Below are 16,958 nucleotides of genomic sequence, written 5' to 3'. Positions count from 1 at the left end.
GTTCTGTTTTTCATGTCTTTCCTCTGTAGTATGGCATCAAGAAGAAGGAGGAGAAAGAAGCTGAGGCAGCAGCTGCTATGGAGCAGGCCTCCGAGGGCAGCCTCACCCGTCCGAAGAAGGCTGTTCCCACCGGCTGTGGTGACGAGGAGGAAGAGGAGAGCATCGTGGATACGGTCATGAAATTCATCCCGGCCCCGCTCATGGATATGTTTAATAAAAAGTAACAGTGTTTTGAGTGAAACATGATTCTTACAACCTTCATCTAATCAATGCTGTACCACCCCGGCCCACCCAAACCTGCAGTCACACCTTTCTTCACCTCCCTCCCACCCCTTCAAGCCAACTTCTAACTTCCTGGAAATGAGCAACATGCCATGATTTCGCCTTTGAGTTAAACTATCTGATCTCTGATGGTGATTCATACTTTTTAATACTGTGTACAGATCATCCTTCTTGATAACCTGTGATTATAACCCAAGTTTAAAAAGTATGGAACACCTGCACAGAGATTCAGAGCTTTTATTTCGAGGCAAACTGATGCCATGTTTTCAAAATGTCCAGAACTTAGAAAAGACCAGATCTCACCCATCAGCCACCTGTTTTGTTTGTAAATAGCCTGGTGTTATAAAAAAAGAGAATTATATATGAGTGAAATATGACATATAACATGATGACTAAGAGTATAAGCCATATTTTTAACTTTTAAGAAATTATCCAAATCATATCAAAATTTGATTGAATTTTGCTGTTATGTTCTTGCAAAGATTTGATACATATAGTGTATATAAATACTCGCATCTTTCTTTTGGTTCTCCGCTGTCCCTCATATCTCATCGGTTTACTGTGAATGTGTTTTATGAGCTGTAAAAACGAGAAAGAGAAGGAATCGATCATCTGAAATATGTTTGCTTTTGTTTTTTTATTTCAAAGCATGCAGTAAACTTGTGTGAAGTGAAGTACACATATGGACACCATTCGTTTGTTAAGATGATGTGAAACACATTGATATTTGAGGCAATAACTGGTTTTCCATTCTGTCATTTAACTTTAAGACATCTCGCCCACAGTGTACAGTAGGCGATAATGGACTTTGTGTCTGAAATGTTCTTCCATGGAGAAGGCTATCAATTCTCTCCATACATAAAGTTTGAAAGCAGTTGGATGATATTCTTTCTCCAAATTCATTTGCTCTACATGTTTTGTTCCCTGTGGCCGGTGGCGCTCGCTCTGCTTTTGTAAGACGACATGTAAAATTTCATCTGGCTAGTAACTTTGGACTTAAGTTAACATTTCCAGCATTTATTTTATAAAGAAATTTCACAGACACAAATATGTTGTGAACAGACGGTGACAATAGTGCAATATATTGTTTAAAATGACGCTGTCCTCTGTCCATTGGTTCGACTGATCCCAAATCAGCAATAACAGGCGATCTTCGTTATTGTGTGTTTAAATTAGCTCCCTAATGTGTTAGTCGATGTGTTGAAGACACACGTGTCTCCATAGCAACAGTAAAGCATCTGTGGGTCATGTTTGATTAAAAGAGAGAAAAGATGGAGATTAATCATAAAAGATTTATTTAAAATCACAAATGGAAGGCTTCACTTATGAACAGTTGTCATTCCACCCTCCTTGACCTGCACCTTGTTTGGACTTTTTAATCACCAGTGTCGTCAGATTTTTTTTTTATTCCTGCTGCTAAACATCACCTGTGTTTTTTAAGGCAGGACAATATCACTGCCACACACCCTCTGACCAGCTAATTTCAGTTTGTTGTATTAAATGTATAATTGTTGGAGTGATGATAACTGATAATTCCCATTCAATGACATGAACAGAACATGTTTACCACTTCTGGAGAGTTCAGTCTGTTCTTTAGGTAAATGTAAAGCCACTTACTTAAACGGAGGTCATGAGAGGCTACAATCAAAACGTTCTCCATATGCCTTTTGTTTCTCCCTCATCCCACAGTGTCTTGTTCAAACATTCCAGATATTTCTTACATTCCACCAGACCTGTGCTGGAAACTCGCACTTGGATATTTACAGTAGGCCTTAGTCAATGCCTTGTTAGCCTACGTCTACAGTACAACTTAACTTAACTTAAATTTGATGTTGTTATTACCTGAAAATAGTTGTTAGAGTGACTCGAATATATAAAAAGATTCATGGCATGTTGTTTTCACAGATTTGCTTTTAGTTGCCATGTACAGAAAAAAAAATCCCACGTTAAGTCTAAGGGGAAGCATAAATGTGCTATTAGCAGTTAAATCCTGTGACCGAGTTTGTTAGAAAATCTTTTTGTGATCCACGTGCACAGTAGCTGTAGGCGTAATTAAGGTTTTCTAAACTAGCTTTTTTGCCACATTGACACTGTTTTTTATCGAGATAGCTACACATAAACTGAACTAGTTCATTCCTGTGGCGTAGATGAAGGAAACGTAGCTTTGTAAGCACTTTGTGAGCTCTGTAGTCGCGCTGAATATATACAGAAAAAAACCGTGTAAGGACACAGTGTGGTCAAATCATCTGTAGAGCACATTTTGGAACTTCCTGTGGTTTTAATGTACCTGTAAACTGCCATCGCAAGCCTCTTTTCAAACGGTGTGTTAGCAGATAGTGAGCAAACGAGTAACGTAACCGAGCATCGAGCAAACTCCGAACCATCATCAGAGCAGTTATTCAACCAAACCAAAGACTAGTGCCGTTAGTAGTAGACGTAGACAAGAGGTTTCATTCTTATTCAGTTACTGCATATCAATTATTTTGAAATTCTCAGGTATTCTAGCTTTACGTTGTATTAGAAGTTTAAACCATGACTAGCCTTCTCTTAGCATGTCATTCCTTCTCTGCTAAAGCAAATGAAGCATTTTATTGTAAGGGGCCTACCCTGCCTTCTCCAACATTTCTTTATGAATGACATAGCTCTTGTTTGGCCCACGGATATTCTAGAAAGCTACAATTACTGCCCTTGTATAGGACTTTTCCAGCAACAGATCCTTAGTGAACGCACCAACAGTTTGTCAGCGTGGCCAAGTCCTTTAGTCTTTTCCAAACTGGTGTGCTCTGAAATCAGGTCGCCCTTCGTCTCATCCACTGTCATAAACCCATGAATCATCATCATCATCTTGTAAATGCCAATTGATTGCGCTCCAAATGGCTTATAGACCACTGCCCAAACGAACTGCCCAAGTCATGCGTAATCAATATCTAACCATCCAGTAGACGCTGCGTCAGAACCCACTTCGGTTTGAAGTCGCTCATTTGTGCCGCTCATACAGCCATTAATGATAAAAACTGCCTGAAAAATATGCCACTTTAAAAAACTACTCCTTTGATGTGACTTGAATGTAACTGTCTGATGTTTCTCTCTTCTTGCATCTGTCTCTCTGTTCTGTACGTGTTGAGAAGATGCTTACTCTGGTGCCGTGTTTGTTTCTTTCGTTTTCTTTCTTGTCTGTAACTGGTCCTGTTTCTGTCCTCTGGTGGTTGGTATTTGAGAAAAAAAACATGTTGATTTGGTGCATTCTTTTGTACTGCGATATCTTCTCACCCTCCTCCCTCCTCTCTATCTCCCTATTTGTTGACAACATTTATGCATGCTTATGGTGTGCGATGTAGGCAAGGTTGTTGATATAATCGTTTCGTGTCCTCTCTGTGTTTCAAAGCTCCACCTGTTAACTTCACTGCATGCCATTTTAGACAGATATTTCAGTCTGTAACTTTCCTGCAAAAATGGAATCACCGCACACTCTGAGAATAAAGTGATTTCATAGAATTTTTCATCGTCTTGTGTTTCTGCGTTCCAACAGGTCTGCAGCAGGCAGACTGCTCCTTGGCAACTGCTCCTTCTGTGTGTAAAACATAAAATAAATAAAAATATATAGAACTAGACTTGCTTTTACATATATTTCTGGTTTGGGAGGCAAGCTCACGTAAGACTGAGACATGACCTGCAGTCATATCCCATTGCATGGCATTCGTTAAGGAAGTGTGTGCAAAAGACCTTCAATGTATATCACATGTTACTGTTTCTGTCTTTCATCTCAACATGGCTGTTATGCATTTTTTACATTTTTTTTTTCTTCAGAAGGAATTTCAAGATCTATTCAATAAAAGCGAAAAGGGCTGTAAACAGAATGCACTGTGTCGTTCAAATCGTGATGAGAGTTCAGATCGTGATTCAGGAACAGATTCCTGACTTGTGATGGTGTCACAGCGAGTGCTGAGCAGGGATATCAAAGCGCAAACAGCAACGATCTGTCTGTCAAAAGTGTGTCTGTGATATGGGCATCTGCAGCAAAACCACCATGGAGACGAGAGGACACTAAGTAAGAGTTAGGAATGGCACAGAGCTCTGAGTTGGGTTTGATTCCAGCAAAAAAAGAACAAAAATGAAACATTAAAACTGAGTTAGTTGAATGTGATGCTTTGACATTTTGGCACTGCTTGTCAGAGTTTCAAATTAAAAACATCTGTCATTCGCCGTATTTACCTTCCACTCTTAAAAGTAAATTGCATTTTTAAGGTTGGCTGCTATGTCAGTCTTTTCTACTGTGCAGCTGACTTTTATTTATTGTCTAACAAAAACCCACAAATGGTTTTAAAGAAGAATGAATAATTGAACACATCCATTTATTTAAACCTTCAGCTGGTGCATAAATAAATATGTTCATTTTCCTGATACATCACACATCCTGGTTGTATCCTGTCATGCTTCATAAAGAAGAAGTGATTTGCACAGCGCAGGAGTAAACTAAATCTTTCTCATTGTCTGTACAACAGATGTTGAGTGATTTATGTTCTTCCAGTATACCCCCACATTAGAGACTGGGTCTGTGTGTAACATTATTATTAGCATGGTACCTGCTGCAGCAGTAATAGTCTGGAGTTTAACTCTTGTGGAATTTTCCGACCTTAGTCAAATGAAAAGTCATAAATCTCTCCAATAATAACCTCACTTTACTTCTTGGCTACTTAGTATTACCTTATTTAACACACTCTAGTTTCACAAAGATTATTTGTTAAGCATAAGAAATAAAAAAAAAAAAACCGGGTTAGGTTTAGGATGGAGCTTTGGATCAAATCTGCCTCTTATAGCATGTTCACCTTCACTATACCTTCTAACTTGAGAGATGCCATCAGGTATCTCTCCTTCCAGTTTGATTCTGTGTCATTATGTCCACGCACCAATTTCTCCAGTGGATTTCCATAATGGCTCCAAGCTGCTCGGTTTGACAGAACTGTACAATCTCCACCACTTTGGGGTATAGAGCACACACAAGCACCTAGATGCTATCTTTGAAATAATGGTCTACATGTGTCCCTGCAGAAAATGGAGGTATAAATCAATTCCATTAGCATTCATGCTCTGAGGTAACCTTTCCAGACTAAGCTGCCTTTTGCTCTTTGAGCAGAGCTCTGGTTGCACAGGAGCCGCCGCGCTGTAGGTGTCCTGCAGACGTGCTGCAGTCAATGTCAATTAACTGTTCTCCACTGGGCATCAGTCAGTGCCCACAGAGGAACTGGAATCTGCAAAATGATTTAGATTTTTCTTATATTTTGAGTTATTGTTAGTGTGGATGGAGATGATTCCCTTCATGACAACATGGACAGAACCACTTGTTTCATTTCTGTTCACAGCAAACTCTGATAATCTGCTCTTTAACTTTGGTAAAGGTGTTTGTGACTGTTTTGTTTTGAACTTGTACATATCTGGTTTAAACGTATGTGTTTTAAATAGTTCTTAACTTCAACTCTGAAAGCTGCTCAGTGAAGAAGCTGCTAAGAAGGATAAATATCAAACATAATTTTGCTTTTAGTATCTAGACCACAAATGGTGCTCAATAACAATAAAAACAGCGTCCCACATGCAGCAGACTGAGATGTCTTCGCTGTGTATTTGAGCAATGTTAAACACAGGAGGTTCTCAGCTGTAGATGGAAATGTACAGTGTGACCAACAGTGCATGACCAGCAGTGCTGAATTTCCATTTTGCAAGACTAATGTAGAGAGAGACAGACAACTAGCCTGAAAAAGCTTTGTTTATTTGCTCATCACACCACCAACACATATCCAGTGGACACCATTTGTTCCAAAAAGATATACAGAGAAATCTTCTATTCTGCATACTTTGACTATATGTTAATGAATGCATGACAGGTAAACATCACTCTCCTTACATTTATCAGATGCCTATATGACTGGCATTACAGTGGGGAAAGTCTCAACCTCCAAATCCAGAGCACCAGAGGTACCACATCCTGGGGAGAGTTTGATTGACATGTCCATTGACATGAGATCGTAGCCGCCATGGAAGCTCCGATGAAGCTGTAATCGGTCCATTTAATGAATAAAGTAGCGCTGAGACCTTTCCCGCTCGTATCAGCGACAGACGTGGGAGCTGCTTTTCCATCCACCTGGTGACAAGAGGTCTGACAGATTGTAAGGCTTTTAATTTCAGCACAGGACTCCAAGGGGGCATTCCTCAATTTCACCGTGTTAAAGGGGAAGAACAAATGGGCTGAGAAGGATTTTTGAAAGTTTGGGTAAAGATCGCTCCTGACCTCAATTAGTGAACACGTCCCCCGAGTCTGAAGTACTAGCTGGCATATGATGATATTAAGTCTTTGCCACACAACCTCTAAACTGTCTAATCCTGTGCAGAAGCCTGAATTATATATAAAACTGGCTCCCTTCATAAATACAAAATGTAGACTCGGAGTATGAATACTGCATGTTCCTCCATAAGGATTTAAGGGGAGTAAACAGGATGTTTTGCTGTGTCTATAAACACTGCTGTGCTTCAGTAACATTTCTTTCCGAGAGGCTGGCACTGTTCTGATGTGCTGCATCTCCTGTCTGCAAAAGAAACATCATCTTCCATTTTATCAATCAGTGTTCTCATTGTGAAAACAGCTGCACTGCAGATTCAGCTAATGGGACTCAGACTTTTAGTTGTTTGTTTGAAGTGATTTAGTTCAGAGCATCTGGCAAATGTAATATTGTTGGAATTGTATCATCCTAATTGCATCATCGTGTTTAGATTGGATTCTGTCGTTGTGGCTTCAGGTAAGATTGAAAAGAAGAATGGGCAGTGGAAGCTTTTTTACTTTAGCTACTTAGTGTTTCCAATGGAACAGCTGGAGGTGCCGTTCTCGTATTAAGGGAATTTCAGCAACAGAAACCTAAAATGCCAATGAATCCAGAATTAGAGACCTTGTCAAAATGAATTTAAAGATTTTAAAGAAGAAAACACTTTAACCCAGTGAAAGAAATGTGAACCCCTGTATTTAAGAGAAAATTGACCTGTGGTTGTCACATGTTTAGGAGGAGGCTGCCTGGCTAAAAGCAATAAACCTGGAATTAGTTTCAAGTAAAACCTAAAATATACTGGATTGTTTCCTTCTTTGAACAATAACATTTACATAAAAATGCATATTTTACAAGTTCTTCTTATGTTGTGCAAGAACAGGCAGTGCTGAGAAATGAAGAAGAAACAATTGTCATTATTTCACACTGATACTTATGCAGCACTTTGTCACATAGGTGTGATGACATGCGATCATGTTTCCCTGGAGCTTTGAGTGAGAGGAAATGTAGTTTGGTCTCAATGTTAGAGAGATAAAAAGAAATGGATAGAAAGATCATTTAGAAGTTGTGTAATACTGTGTTATTACAAAATGATTGCAGTGTGCAACAGAAGGGAGTAATGATGACAGTAGTACTACTACACGAGGGACAAACAGTATTATACATATACATGGACTAGCAATTGTGGTTTCTGCAGCATTTCTGTATGTATTTCTGTCTTTCTGCTGGTGATGACATAAGACACCAATGTAACAGGCAACAAATACACAGAACACCTGCACCTACTGACCCTGGGTAAACTGGTCACACCTCAAATCGGGTGGTGAAAGAGTGACAGTAACTGTAGTGTGAGAATGAAACACATTCTGTGACGTTTTAATCATGAATTTCATTTTAAACATGTCCAGAAAATGGTTGATTGGACCTGCCGAGTGCAGATGACAGTATTTGTTCAGGTGTTTGATATGTAATTAAAGGAAATTCCTTCATATGATGTTCAAGAAGACAAAATCAGTCAGTGTCTTTCCCAGTTTGTACTCATCTCTCTCTCACCCTCAGGTTTGTGCTCCTATTCTACCAGATATGTTCATAAATAGTCCTATTTGCAGCTTGGCATCACAGGTTTGGTTTGTGTCTTTTCATCTTTTGCTCTTATTACTTTCAAGCACAATGCACTAAATATTACAGCACATTTCGCCGGGCTAAACCTGCAGCCTCACTTCCCAGACAGTGCTCCTTTGGATTAAGCTCTGCTGAGCTGCAAAATTGAACTGCCAGTCATCTACAGAAATTTGATAACAGAGGGTAATGCTCTGAGCCTGACATCTGAATTTTGACTCTGAAGCAGCTAAAAGAGAGTGTGTTGTAAAGTAATTCACACTGTCTCTGACTATCAACGTTTGGGAGAAAATGTGGAACGGAGAAAATGGAAATAAAGAAATGCAAAAACTGTGCTCGTTCCCATTGGAAACACTGCAACACCTTATTATCAAACTGTTTGATGAAACATCTGGGGCTCCTCAGTCCAAGTTCCCTTGTTGCATCTCTTAATCCGCCCACATTTCCTTTAGTCCAGGCCTGAGATGCCACCGTTTGATCCATCCAGAAAAGCAATTACATATAGCAGGCAGCCTAATTGTCTCAAATTTAATTTAAGACACTCATTTGTTCCACAGTCAAGAGGTGGCGTGCAGAGGGGCCCTGCTGCTTCAAGCAAATGGGCAGCTTTGAAATTGAAATGTTGGCTTTTATATAAGAAGAAGCACGGGGCAATTCATGATATTCAATCTGAAGAGGTTTAAGGAGAAGGTCATCTAATTTGAGATCCATGTGAACGCATCATTCTTTAAAACATCCATTAGCCACAAATGAAGATTCCCACTTTAAGCAGTGTAACATACCATACCCTGCCTTAGATAGTTACCCCCAATGAATTCGTTTATTCAAAAACAATATTTCATTTGAATCTTCTGGGGCAGCTCAGTCTTAATAATCAGTCCACAGAAAGGAGGACAAAAAGCACATCTCTAGGAAGCTCGACATCCAATAAAAAAATCATTACCTGAACATTTTTCATAACCTAAATTTAAAATTACCTGATTTCTCTGCTATTCTACTTTTCAAAGTATGAACAGACCTCTCATTATAAACTAGGACATCCTTCATTTAATTAGTGAACACTAACTTTTCCAGTTGGGACAGCACTTCTCTGTGACGCCATATGGATGTTTAGCACTAGCAAGAACTAATTGACAAAGGTGAAAAAACATGGCTGTGCTGATGATTCATGAGGATTCTCTGGATACAGAGGTGGATTTTCTGACCTAGAAATGATAGAGAGATGAATGAATAAGGATAATGAAAGTGCTCATATAACAGTTACTGTTCAGAGCTACAAGATGCAGCACTGAACCTTACATCACCCCTGGTTTGTGCATCATTATGACTCAGTAAAGCCAATAAAAGCTGTGAAATTTCAATTATTAAAAGCAAACTTAGACATAGCAGCAAAACCTCTTTTCATTAAGCATGTGTTATTATAAACATAAGGTATACATTATATTAAACCTAACCTTTCAGGTGCTAAAATGCTCCTGAAACAAATACAATTTTCTCCACAGACACTGTAACAATTGAGGTTTTCACAGTTCAAATTGGACCTAAAAATAGAAACTGAGAGGTTGAGGTAGCATTTATTAAATGAACTGCCATGCAGCATGTGAGCTGAGCATGCGTGGGATAGGAGAAGAAAAGCTATGCTCCATTTGCTAAAGTGTCAGCGTGGTGAAAAAGAACGGTACAGTATGTAATTGGGATGTGGTAAAAGGAAGACATGGATGACACGTCAGTGCTCACAGTCCCAGTAAGATCATCGTATCAGAGACGTAGAATCACGCTTACAGATTCCAGAAATTACAGATCATGCAATTGAAGAGGCGACATTCAACCAATTCTGCCTTTGCCTAAATGTCATTTACAAAAATTACAAACACTCTTGTTAAATGTTTTTTCTAAAAAATACTTGTAATCAACAGGAACTAACCCACCTTGTTAAAGATTTACCTGTGTGATGGTATTCTCATGCCACGCCTGATGCTAATGTTTGTTCTTTTGTTAAACAGCAACAAACATGTGATTTAATGTCTAAATGTCCGACGTCACACTAAAACACTAATACAGAGGCTGCATTGTAAATAGGATATAGGAGGCTGGTTAGTTGTTTTATCATCAAAGGGTTAGCGTTCACTAACACAGTTGTTATTACTTATTATCCTGACTGTGTGGGCGTGTTCACTTTGTGACTGACAGCTCTCTTGTCTTGTTCCAACATTATCATTTCATGTTGAGGTGTTTTGCATTTTAAACTGGAAAATTACATGTTTCTCCAGTGTCAGGCTCATTAGAGCAAGTGGATGGAACTGACCCCTCATTACAAAAATGATGAATCACCAGAGAAGTAGGAATCCTGTGTGACAGCAGAGAGTCCAAGGATGATCATAATGTCAGTAGGAAGCTGTTGTCTTCCTCCTGACCACACCATTACATCTTCATCACTCCAACAGTTTCATTAAATTTGACCATTCACACACCTTAGGAGCACATGTCAGCAGATTTTGGTGAAAACATGAACATCTAGTTTAGGAACAAAGCACTACATACTGTACATGCAGTTAAATAAACACAAGACATCTGCACGAAGGTATCTGGGGTCATAAAAGGAAATATTTTGAAGGTTTACAGTTTCCTCTTTTCACAGTAAGAGGCAGCACAACTGTTTGGTCTCAGTAGAAGACAGTCTGCAGTTTAATTGTAGATGCTCCTGTGGTCTTATCTTTCCCCTTCCTGCTGCCTCAAGAGAAGAATGGCAAAATGACCCCAGGAAAACAAGCTGAGCTAATAAACAGTGAGTCTTTGTTTCAGCGCAGGCTGCACGTTTCCACTGACTTTATACCAGCTACGGCAGCACGGCCCCATTTCCCTCAGCGTCGTGGTGAGAAAATCCCTTCTTTTTTCCTAGAAGCAGTGTTACACAGTCGATGCCCTGCAAGTGTTTGTCTCCTTAGTGCCTGCATTTTAATTGGATTTCTTTGAAAGTTCAGATTAACCTCAAGGGGGCCCCTGTCTCTGTTTGTGGCCTGACACCCAGTTTCAACCTGCCTCCCTGTGAAGCTGATTAAAATCACTTGGTATTTCTGGGGGTTGCTGTTGATCGCGTCTAGACTTGCTTTTGATTGATTCTTGGTTGAAGAGAAGGTGTTGCTGGGTCACAGGGGGACTTTCCCATGTACATGCACAGTACCTTTGTATGCACTAGAAATATTAATGATCCAACCAATGGGTTAAAACATTGTGAACAGCGGCAACATGTTTTCTCAGCTGGACTAGCTTCGCTTCAAAATCTTATTTCTATTATATTATTATAACAATCTAAAGTCATTGTGTTTTGCTGTTTCACATCAGTGGAACCCACAGTACAAAGTCTATACATACACTTCAATGGGAAATAAAAGAAGTGTGGGAAGAAACTTTTAGATATTTAATTAGCAACTCATTTAAATCCCATTTATCACATCCAAACACCAACATCTTTTTCACACTGACCTATTCTTGGTCCTAATACATATTCAGTTCATACATAATTATCTTGATTATAATCAAGTGTTTAACAATCATGTGTAATTAAATGCTGCAGGGATCAGGAGATCCATCCTTCTTGAGAATGCTCTGTACTCACAGTATCTAACCAGACTTTCAGAATAGTTTGTTTTAACTGATCCACCCACATCCTTTAAGCCAGAATTGAACCAGCAACCCAAGGATAACTTCAGCAATGGTGCACTGTGTGTCTCTCTAGCATTGCATATTGCAGGTGTCAGTCTGTGCCCTCTTTGAGTAGATTTCTACAATGTTTAATGGATGTTTTTGCAAAGAGGAAAACAAATATAATGTCCTCTATAAATTAATGTTGTAGTGATCTCGGCGTGGTGCCGCTGTATAGGATTCATTCGTCTCTCTCATTCCTTCGTCAACTGAGGTGCACACTCTGTAGGAGGCTTATAAGCTAAAGAAAATGTCAGGCAGTTCATATTTGATCTTGGGAACTGTTTTTGTTAAAGCTATATTACCACAAGGTACTTTTAGTAACTGCTGTAGTGCAGATTATTATTATTATTATTACTCACACTGTAAATGGATAAAATGAAATATGCAGGTTGACTTATTCACTTACCATTAAATTAAAATCATTCCACTCCAGTTCCACCAGTTCATGGTTTAAATGAAGATTTGTTGTATGCGTTTGTCTTTTCAAATTCGAATTCAACAACTAGCTGAAAACTAAGAACCAGTTTATTACCATGCAAATTCTTGTTGATCTCTTCTTGATATATCATTACAGAAGTGACTGTTTGCATTTTTCTGTGCAGAAACAGCAGAGAACAGAGTGTTTGCTTCACACCAGCTTTGGATTTAAATACAGTGAGTCTGCTGATGGCCTAAAGCAAAAAGGCAGCAGAGAGCAGCGCCCTGGCCTCTGTGGGGACCAGTGGAGGGAACAGATCCTGAACCATTGATGTGGAAGGCACACATGTACTTGTCCCCTGGTACTGCATCGTTTCTCACTCCATCATGCATTAGTATACTAGAATCTGTCAGAATGAGATGGTTAGCTGAAGAGATCATATTATTCACTTTAAATCCTGCTTTAATAAGAACGATGTTCTAGACTGAATAAAAGTAGCTGAAGACGGTTTCAGCTCATTTTGCTTTAACTTCCTTCAGTTAACCAAAGCATATGGCTAGCTGTAGTCCTGTGTTGTGCCAAGCGTAGTTAGCCATGAATGTGCAAATAACAAAACTCAGACTGAGAGATCCCCAGTGAAGACACTGAACCACTCAGAGTCCAGCTGTGACACAACTGTGACGGCGTACAGAGAGGATCTCATTAATTTTCTATCATGGACCCTTAAGATGTCTGATTCTTTCTCCCTGGTGACGTGTGACAGCTGCCATGTATTTTTTTTTTTTTCATTTTGTCATCTTGACTGAAGAATTATTTCCCATCAAGTGAAGGGGGAAACTGACATATTGGTCTAAGTGGGAGAGTGACTGTCGTCTTTTTCCCTCAAACAGGAAACAGGCAAAGCTTCATTTTGAATTGATCTGCCATGTTTCAGTCATGTAATATGTCTGTGATATACTGTAACATCAGAGAATTAACAAATCATATTCACCTGTAAATTTGCTTGACTGTGAAATTATCTAATCACAACTCCTGCAAACATCCTCCTATTTAGTTTCATTATTGATTCAGCTGCAGCACATGCATGTTTTTCCAAGACTCATTTCATGTTCTGGTAGTAATAACTTCAGTGTATTCCAGACGATTGCTCCATGAGTTCATGTTTTATGTTCATTTAGCAATTTTAGGATTAGGTTTGGATGCTTTTACAGAACCCATCTGTGGTACCATAATAATAATAATAATAATATTCATGATATGATATATTTGAATCAGCAGATACAACCTGAATCTTTGAATGCAATGTTGCAGAGATCAATATGTTCATAAGTTGCCTTGCAAATCGTCCACATATCGTGCTGGAGAATTCCTAACTAACATCACAAAGGCTGAGTAATGTCATTAATAAGGCAGCATAATGGTATTAGTGGGTGCCGCATGCTTTTAACACCATTAGTGCAATCCCTGAATTACTCTCCCACATGTAAAAAAAACACAGGCTGTATGTTCATATATTGTTAAATACAGAAACGATGGGGGTTTTCATCTTTGTTTTAAAGAAATTATAACAGCATGATATTTGTGTCCTACACAACAACAACTAGACCGACTGAGGGGAGCTTCCCATCTGGGAACAATAGACTACCATCCAGCTTGTGATTGAAGTTATTTTTTCCTAGTCTTCACATTAAGGAAGATTTTTTTCTCCTCATCCACCATCTGATCTGAACACTACTGCCAAGCCAGCCTTTTGTAGGCTTCTGAGATCAAAACACTGAGCAGACCTGGCATCAAAGTCACAACTGTAGAGCTGAAAGAAGGCTGGTAAATATGTAATGCACCGAGTTACCAGCAGCAGGCAGAAGGAGGTCTTTCACCGTGTCGTCAGACATGTTGGCCTACTTATTCTTAGGCTCCTGCTGGAAAGAGGCTAAGTAAATGATTTAGCAGCAACTGGAGTGATTGAAAGGAAACGTGGCGTTTGACTACAGGGAAAATAGTACATACATTTTATTTTGAAACCAAACATCCCGGTTGCTCTGTGACCACGTTACCACACAGCATGTCAACTCCCAGTGAGTGTGAGGAAGATTTGGAAGCAGAGTGATGCAGCGCTGCAGTGCAGCAACATGACTCCCTCGTTGACCAATGCCCACTGCTCCTCTCTCATCTGTCAGTCTCCTTCAGCCATCGTGTGTAGCCCGAGTTACCTTTTTTAATCATAGGATCTGATGTACAGTATTTGAGGGAAGGAAATGTGCTGCATGATTTCTGTTTTATCTGATATTTCAAAAATCGCAGAGATTGGGTTGTGCTATGGAGCTCAAATAGCACACAGATGTGACAATATATTTTTTGCACGGTAGATATACAAGTTTATGTAGAAGCACAGATGATTTCTAACCAGTGTTTTGACAAACCAACTCTACATTTGCTCTGTTTTTAAAGTAAATTCACAGCGGTTCCTGTGAAAGCAGTATCTGATACAGCACAGCAGCACAAAGACCAAGAATGAATGCACATTTTTTTCTGAGGCTGGTGAAAACCTTCACCAGGGAAACGTGCAAACACACAAAGCCTAGAAAACATCAGTGGGAATTCTTTTAATCAAAATTCTATCATTTGATCAGCGTCTCCACTACACTGGCGACAGCACTGGCAATTAAAAAATAAGATTTGAAAGAATTCGTAATAGCGAGGATAAAAGCAGGGCTGTGGATCCGCTCTCCAAACCCTCATTCTTTTGTCTGCTTCACCCATGACATCCCATTATGCCTAAAAATGAAGGGCCAACATTGCGTTCAGAGACATTTGTGAGAGTGAAGATATTGAATTTTCAATTATTCATTTGAATCATAACAGAGTAATGAAGAGGAGGGGAAATTAATGATAAGGACCACCTTTTGCTCAGCGTATCAATTTGCTCCCATGCATAATTTAATCGATTCCCTATGGAGCGCGCTCACTCCAAAAACAGGCAGGGAGATGTGATTGAGAGGAAAATGGAAAATGATGCACCGAAGCTCTTAAACTATGTGTTGTCTCATTGTGAGAGGAGCCCTGACGCAGCCGTATAATTATGTATACGTATGTTTTGTCTTTGTCATGTTCTTTTATTAAAGCGACCAACTGCTAATGTCACAACAAACACGAGGTGAAGCCGTAATTTGAACCAGAAATAAAACTTTACTTTAAATCTCAGCTCATGTAAAAATAATAAGGTCCTAAATTAACTTCAAATACACTTTTTAAAATAAATGAATGAAGTAGTACATATTTTAATGGTCACAAGGAAGTGGATCAGGGCAGAGTATTCGTAACTATTTTATAATTACAGGTTATATGTTTGACCTATTTTATAATTTCAGAGCACGGGATGAACACAACAAGTGACAAAACTGAAAAGTGAAGAACTCTAAAGTAATAACAAATGTACTGTTCCAGTCTCAACCCTAGCTTAACGTGTGCCAACAACATACAACAACACAACACACTGTACCTATTACTGCTGATGGAGTCGACTAAAAAACTAAATCAGTAGATCTTCTAGCAATTTACACACATACTAATGTGATAATAAAAGTTTTTTCTGGGATTCAGTCACAAACATCTCTGTAATGTAACAAAAACAGGAGAACATGAACCTGTAACATATTAAACTCAGCACCTTTGAATAGCACTAAAATCTATCATGTCCAGTTATTAGTACAGCAGCAGAACCTCAACTCAATAAAGTTGGACTCGTTTCATCAGGCTGACAGAAGATGTTCAGGCATCAAAGACCCAGCGAGAGAGAAAGAGCTGTCACTGGGTGCAGCAGCCCTGTTGTCCAGCTCTGCTTTTTGTGGGTAGGATTATCAATCAGCCATGGGAGGTGGTGATACATGAAGGACAGCGGCGCATCAATCTTCCCCGCCTCTTATTCGCACAGAGAGGAGGGAACAAAGGCTCATCAATTTGAGCCGGGTACCAAAACACTGCACCAAGGATATTTGACGTGCCGTTACCTGACAGCCAGGTGGTTGAAAACTTTCAAACTTTCTGACATTCAACTCGTGACCTTCTCTCCACCATTGTCAAAGCTGTCGGTGAGCTCTGTTGCCCCAGACTTTCTCCTGCATAGTTAACAAATAACACAGAAAAGGTCACTGAAGAAGTTCATGTTCATCATCTGTTGGTGATAAAGGTTAATAAATATAGCAGGAAGGCACTCGGGTTAAGATGGCTCTCCTGGGGCCTCTGTTTTGCATTCCAATTATGCACTTTCACTTTCTGAGAGACAACATTCAGCTTATATTGTCTTTCCATTGCCTTTCAAGTGCCCAATTAGTTGTGTGATGTTCGATGTGGGGAACACAGAGGAACCTCAAGGACTAATCTGTCTGTGGCAGACGTTACTGACCATGGATGACGACCCCAGTTAATTGCATATTTGGACGAGCTAGTCAGAAGAGAGTGTACTGAAAGAGGATGTTGGCAGCTTTTAGTTGAAGATGCTTTGTTGGTGCTCCTGTCTTAACTAGTCGCAGGGTGACTCAGCCTCAGCAGCCTGTAACGTGCTTGGTCCGAGCTGAGCCCCAAAAATTCAACACTGAGAGGGGATTTTCATGCTGTTACCTTTCTGC

At 39.5% G+C, this 16,958-nt stretch overlaps 1 protein-coding gene across 3 annotated transcripts in view; it reads left to right on the top strand.

Annotated features, from left to right (window-relative positions):
* The window catches only part of LOC113161000 (complexin-2), a 43,026-nt gene extending 39,249 nt beyond the window's left edge, over window positions 1-3,777 (top strand). For all 3 annotated transcript variants that reach the window (XM_026358473.1, XM_026358472.1, XM_026358474.1), the window contains exon 4: window positions 30-3,777. In XM_026358473.1, the coding sequence (XP_026214258.1) occupies window positions 30-224 (195 nt within the window). In that variant the 3' untranslated portion in view covers window positions 225-3,777. The remainder of the gene's footprint in view (window positions 1-29) is intronic.
* The last annotated feature ends 13,181 nt before the right edge of the window (window positions 3,778-16,958 follow it).

The sequence above is a fragment of the Anabas testudineus genome, chromosome 10, assembly GCF_900324465.2.
Source record: "Anabas testudineus chromosome 10, fAnaTes1.2, whole genome shotgun sequence".
NCBI lineage: Eukaryota > Metazoa > Chordata > Actinopteri > Anabantiformes > Anabantidae > Anabas > Anabas testudineus.
The sequence above is the reverse complement of the archived record's forward strand: the minus strand, read 5'-3'. Positions and strand labels throughout refer to the sequence as shown.